The sequence below is a fragment of the Cuculus canorus genome, chromosome 1 (assembly GCF_017976375.1).
Source record: "Cuculus canorus isolate bCucCan1 chromosome 1, bCucCan1.pri, whole genome shotgun sequence".
Lineage (NCBI taxonomy): Eukaryota > Metazoa > Chordata > Aves > Cuculiformes > Cuculidae > Cuculus > Cuculus canorus.
Window position 1 is genome coordinate 97,427,708 of NC_071401.1, and position 6,641 is coordinate 97,434,348.

Consider the following 6,641-nt stretch of genomic DNA (forward strand, 5'->3'; position numbering starts at 1 on the left):
GAGAGGCATCTATTGCCATTGATGGCTCCAAAAGTGCATTAGAATGTGATCCCCTCTAGGTGATGGGCTGGTTCCTGGTTAGGGTCTGCCTTTCAAACAGGAATTTGCTTCTTTGTTTTTCAGATTTCTGGAAAACAAGCTATTAAATAAGATTATTTCCTTACTCCATACTCTGTGGCTAACAAATTTACCAGACAAGAGAAAAAGCAAGAATCAGTCCCAGGAGAACAGGAAGTTTCTTCCAATTCAGCTTGTAAACGAATTTCTGTATGTTATGATCATGTTAATCAAACACATTCGGTACGTCCTTTTTTATTATTTTTTTTTTAATCAATGTGCATGTTGTGATGTCATCCTCTGTCCAGTTTGAGATTTATTAAGGCCAGAAGAATTTCTTGATCTCTGGTGGTTTAATGCATTCTTGACCCTTTAGTTTGAATGTTGAGTAGTGAATCTTGATGAGATTCTTTGACGGGAACACTTAACTGTTTAAAATACATTGGAATAAAATAACAACTGATGCACCATTACTGTCAAGTTTTACATATGTAATTATTGACCAAGTTAAGCTGCCGTGTTTTACTTTTTTCCTGCTAGATTAGAGCCTGCAATTAGTAGTGCTATTTGTTACGAAGATCTTTCACGCTCTCCAGAGGTTTGGGCTCTTTCTGTGTCTGTATCACACCTGCAAATTGTGCAAGGAGAAACCAGTCAGAGTTCTACATGACGATGTTAAGAAGGGGTTGGTCCCTTCTCTCCAGACCTAGAGCACTTAACCTGTCTAAGCAGGGATAGTAGAAAGCAGATGGGTAACCAGTTCTGTTTGGGTTCATGATAGCACTGGCAGCTCTCCATACAGGACAAGTGTTCCCACAGCCTGGAGAAGCTCTGTTAATTTTTATTTCCTCAAAATTTTGAAAATTCATCCAAAATAAGAATTGTAGGTAAAGCTCTGGGCCTCTGGCTTCTTCCTTGCATGTCATCTGCCTTTGCTATTTACCGGCAGGAGGTCAAAGACTATGTTTCATGATGTGTTTGCTGGGGATTCAGTGAGAATGAAACTAATTATTGCTGGCATCCTGAGAAAAGTATATGCCTAGAGAGCTGCAGGAGAAAATCGTAGGAAGAAACTGTCCAGAGGAAAAAACTGTACTTATTTTGTTTCATTAATTAGCATGCAGAAAAAAACGTAGCACTTCTCTTTTCTTTTCCTAGGACTAATTTAGGTCTAGCCAGACTGACTCAGTTTTTCAGTACGCTCAGTTCTGTGCTGGAATATCGTGCTGTAGTTGTGGAAGCCTTCAAAGAAATGAACCGGTTCACTGTGAATGACAGTGTTCTCTCAAACAAAGAGATCCTGCTGCTGCTGCATAAGTGGAGTGTCATTGAAAAAGACCTGCAGCTGCAAGAGGAAGTGCAGACTCTTGCTCAGAAATACCAAATCAAAGAACTGCTTAGTAAGTACTAAAGTATTTCAGAAAAGTAATACTGTTGTAAGCTAACCATACAAGTGAGGCAAGCTTTATAGGAAGAAATATTAATAACTTTTGTCAGACAATCTGATATAGCTTGGGGGAGGAGGAACGGAAATGGAAAGCCATTTTTCAGGGCTCTGTAGTAGTGATTTCTAACATTAACATAATTTTAGAAGCTTTTTAGAAGTATTATTTTTAAGAGAAAGAGCTTTTAAATGAAAATTAGTTGCAGATCTACAGTTAGCCTTTGAAAAAGTATGCTTGGGGGCTCTGTGCTCAAAGATTTGAACCATTCTGAGTGTGGATAGGGGATTTGAAAGTGAAATGTGAGTAAGAATGAGCAGTAAGGCAAATGAAAATTAAATAGTTATTTCTTCTTACTGTCATCAGTGTTGGAAAAAAGCAGAAATACGTTTGGACTTGTATGACTTTTCTTATCTCTATGAATAAAATGTAGAAGGAACTTTGTAGTGGGAAGTGTTTAGGCAATGCTGGTTTCCTGCAAGTACAACTGCTCTTGGTGCATATAATAAAATTCTGTAGATTTCTTTAAGTGTTCTGTATCAGTTAATTGGCTCTGCTGGCCCAGAGAACAGCAGCTTGAGCATTTCTCGTGAGGTGGTGTAGATCATGTAGCCTGGCTGGCAAAACTGAGTCTTGTGGACCTCTGAAGTACTGCCTTGGTTTTGTTGGGCTGTGGGCCAGGGCCTTGGTGGCATTATTGCTTACCTCAAAGTTTGAGATCCAGTTCAGGAAAGTGTTTCAGCCTATGAGTCCCTGGGAGCTGCCTGCAAGCCCGTTTGCTCTGGGTCACATAGGCTCAGTTGGGCTGCTAAATGAGGCTAGTGCTTATCCTTTTAGTAATTGAAATGACACATGATACCGTCTTTCTTGTATAACTTTGTACCAAGAAAATCCTTTGGACTATCTGATGTTTGTTTTGGTGGTGTTTTTCTTCTTACAGAAAATATTAAAGAAAAGAACAAATCTCAAGCCTCATTTCGTGTGTATCATCACGTTCAGAAAAAGAATGAGGTAGAAAGAGAAGATGACACTGCTGCAGACCTGAAAGCCTCTGAGCTGGAGAAATGCAGAGATCATCTGAATTCCGTATTTGTCCATTGGGAGCCTGTTTTCCCAGCACCGCCTACCAAACATCAAGAAGAGCCCCTCAAATCTGCTGACCTCACAGATGAAACATTCGGGCTTACCTGTGCGTCCACTTACGTAGTAACTAAATGGCTTGTAAAGTCCATGGTTGAGCACAGCCTCAATATGCAAAATGTTTCATTAACTCTGCGGTGGCTACAGAACTGCATCTTGCCACACACGGTGGTGGTGCAGGAGATGCTCAGGGATGAGATATTGAGAAACAACATCTTCAGGTTTTACACACGGATCTGTGAGGCCAGCAGTGGGACAGCAGGACTCTTTTTTAAAGAGTTCTGTTTGTTCGGTTCAGTCATGCTTCACCTAATGGATGCTCAAGGCCTGACCAAAAATAGCTTTCATGAGATTGTCAAAACTTTGTGCTTATCAGCCATGACAGAAGAGGATGCGAACAAGAAAGGTACCTTGTCTTTCTTTTCACTCGCATTACAAGGTGGTAATGGTAGAAAATAAGTAGTTCTGTGGTTTTTTAAATTCATCAGAACAGTTTGAAATTTGCCCGTGTCCATGGGTGCTCGTAACTTAAAGTAGAAGCTCTGTCTTTGGCAGTATGGGCACAGGAGTTGGTAACGTAGAGTAGGGTCACAATTCAGGGATTGCCAGTGGTTCAACAGTCATACTCCCTGCAAGAAACTTTCCTTTCTAGAACTGAAATGGGGTTCATTGAGGTAGAAGAAATGTAATCCCAAGGGGAAAAATAGTCTGCAACAAACGAGTCCATGTGGGTATGTGTTCTGACCCATATGCTCTTCAATGTTACCATTTGATAGCAAAAGCCACAGGTCAGATTTCCAAACTTTCTGTTTGATGGTTGTGCTAACAAGAAACCGTTTTCTTTTGTTAGTGTTGGGAGGATCATTGGCTTTGTGTGGGCAAAACCCCCAGAAATTTTCCATCTAGAAAAAGAGTTAGGAAACTATTCTAAAACATGGGTCTGAAGGTGAAATGGTTTCATTTCATATTGCTATGTGGAAATAGAAGAATATCTGTTCAGATTTTTCTCTAACTTTTCTTCCACAGCTGTTTGTGCGTTCCTGACTTCTGCTTACATTGGGGACATATGGCTTGGAGCACAGGAGCCAGAGATGTTAATAACCCACATCAAATTGATCTGCAGTAGTACGAATGATAAATTAAAAGATGATGACTTGGAACCTCAAAAACACGGAGAAGAAACTATTACGATGCTTTGCAAACCCCTTTACTCTGCTACACTGGGGCATTAATTCAGTGAATTGACATTTAATCTTTAATATTACATGTTCTGCCATCGTTGCTGTGAGGCATGAAACCCTCTTGAACTGTTCTCCATACAAATTTACTTATTTTGTCATAAAGATCAATATTTTATTACTTTGTGCAAACTCAGAGGGGGAAAATTGTATTCATCATCTCTCAGTGGAACATTAAAGTCATCATTTTCCTTTTCTTGAACAGTATGGGACACAATGTTATTTATATCATTTTTATTACAGACATTTTTAACTTTATGAAGAACCAAAAAAAAGGTGATTAGTACATTGCCTCTGGACTGTATTTCAGTCCCCATGTAGTTAAAATCCATCTTTTCTCCAATATAATTGGGGAAAAAAGACGTAAGAACTTCACCACAATGTGGTATAAGTGCAGAGAACAAGTAGTCAGAGGTTTAGCTGTGATGATTTACCATTTCTTGAAGAACTGAGTTTCTTTCATGATATACGATACCGAAACCAGTATGAATAGAAGACTCTGAACTCTGGAATCTTCATGGTCTGGGATTCTTCTTTTTAAATGAAATTGCTTTTCAAAGCATTTATATCAGAGCTGCTCTGTTTTTATTCTCCTTTCTAGTTTTTTGAATTTGGAGGATTTTCTTTGTTGTTTTTTTTTTTTTTTTTCTCAATTAAAAAAAGCCCTGACCATAACCACTGCTGGGACCTGCAGCAAGGGCCCATCTTCTCTCCGCTCTGAAAAGATGAGAGATGGAACTAAAACCCAAATGACTTACTGCTCATTGATTATACATGCTTTTATTGGAAATTCTCTGTGAAATCCGATAATTTTTTTCTTGACTGTGGCCTCAAGGGCAGTTTAACATACCATTCCAGATATGCAAACACACAGAGCCTGAACTTGAACCTTTGAAATGTAAAATGGGATTTATTAAAATGATTCATGAATATGTGCTGTGCCTAGGTACTTTGTACAAAGTCTGTACAGGGGAAAAAATCAGATGTGCACTCTCCTTGTGATCTTTATGGAATGTGCTTTTTTCTTTTATATATGAAAAAAAATGTGAGATGCAAATGATGAGGATTTCTGAATATAAATGTTCTGTAATATCTATATCAAGGCTTATTTTTTATTTTTAAATGACTTGTTGAAAAAACTGTGAGCCCATTAGAAGCTAAATTTTGTGTCATATCAAAACTCTAGGGCGTGACATCAAGAAATTCTTTGTGATTGGAAAAAAAAAAGTATTTTATTTAAGTGAAAAAACAGGCACAATGAAACCAAAGGAGTTCCAAAATGAAAGATATCCTGCCATCTCTTCTAACTGGAAAAGAAGATATGCGTGGCACATAGGGATAGAGTTTTTGGCTGTCTTGAGGCTCTGAGTACATCTAACAGTGGGTTTATAGTATGATTTTCTTGAGAGAATTGAATAAATGAGGTAAGACTATTCAGCCAACCTCAGGCCAGAAATGCAGAAAAATATTTTCTCTACCCAACTCTATCTTAAAATTGACAATAAATTAAATGAATTTGCCCTCAGTTGAATCAGTTTTGCTCATAATGGTAACTGGTAAGCAATCTTTCTATCTGAATCCTGACCCATGAGCTTTTTCATCCTGTTTCTTCTCTTTGTCCTGCTGGAGGGGGGTTGAGAGGGGCTGGGTAGGCATCTAGCAACCAGCCAAAGCCAACCCCCCTGCTCTGTCACATAGTGTAGCGTAGCCCCTTCCTCTCCTCTAATAAACTAATGAAACCCAAATCCTAAATGCCACAGCTTGGACCTTGCAGTCTCTTAACAAGCTGCCATCCCAGAATCGTAGAATAATAGAATGGTTTGGGTTGGAAGGGACCTTAGAGATCATCCAGTTCCAACCCCCCTGCCATGGGCAGGGACACCTTCCACTAAATCGGGCTGCTCAAGGCCCCATCCAACCTGGCCTTGAACACCTCCAGGGATGGGGCAGCCACAGCTTCTCTGGGAACTTGTGCCAGTGCCTCACCACTCTCATGGGGAAGAAATTCCTCCTTAAGCCTAGTCTAAATCTGCCCCTCTCCAGTTTATACCCATTGCCCCATGTCCTGTCACTACAAGCCTTTGTAAAAGTCCCTCCCCAGCTTTCCTGTAGCCCCTTCAGGTACTGTAAGGTTGCTTATAAGATCTCTGAGCCTTCTCTTCTCCAGGCTGAACAAGCCCAACTATTTCAGGCCGTGCTCCAGCCCTCTGATCATCTTCGTAGCCCTCCTCTGGATCTGTTCCAACAGTTCCACAAACTGGAAGTGGAACATAATAAGTTCCTTCTTATGCTGAGGATTCCAGAAGTGGACACAGTGCTCCAGGTGAGATCTCAGAAGAAAGGAATAGAGGGGTAGAATCCCCTCCCTTGCCCTGCTGGCCACGCTTCTTTTGATACAGCCCAGGACACGGTTGGCCTTCTGGGCTGCGAGCGCACATTGCCGGCTCATGTTGAGTTTCTCATTGACCAGAACCCCCAAGTACTTCTCTGCAGGGCTGCTCTCAATCATGTCACCCCCCATCCTGTGTTGAAACCACAGATGTTTCTGGGTGTGCACTTGCATGCCTTGCAGTAGCTTTTCACGTGTCCTTTGGCCATGTTTGCTTAAACTCCTATGTACTGTGGTATTTGCAGGAGCAGAATTCATGGGCTGAAGCTCAAGCAGCTGGAAGAGTGATTCTTAAGTGAGATCTGTTTCTGGAAAGTGGAACAGCTGATGCAAACAGACATGCTCAATTACATAAACAGGTTTTTGCACACCTTG

General features: G+C 40.5%; 1 protein-coding gene across 1 annotated transcript in view; it reads left to right on the top strand.

Annotated features, from left to right (window-relative positions):
* URB1 (URB1 ribosome biogenesis homolog) overlaps positions 1-5,778 on the top strand; it is a 55,465-nt gene extending 49,687 nt beyond the window's left edge. The window contains 5 exon segments of the mRNA XM_054079432.1: positions 124-300; positions 1,216-1,457; positions 2,440-3,045; positions 3,666-3,850; positions 3,852-5,778. Of these exon segments, the coding sequence (XP_053935407.1) occupies positions 124-300; positions 1,216-1,457; positions 2,440-3,045; positions 3,666-3,850; positions 3,852-3,884 (1,243 nt within the window). The 3' untranslated portion in view covers positions 3,885-5,778.
* Positions 5,779-6,641: the final 863 nt, after the last annotated feature.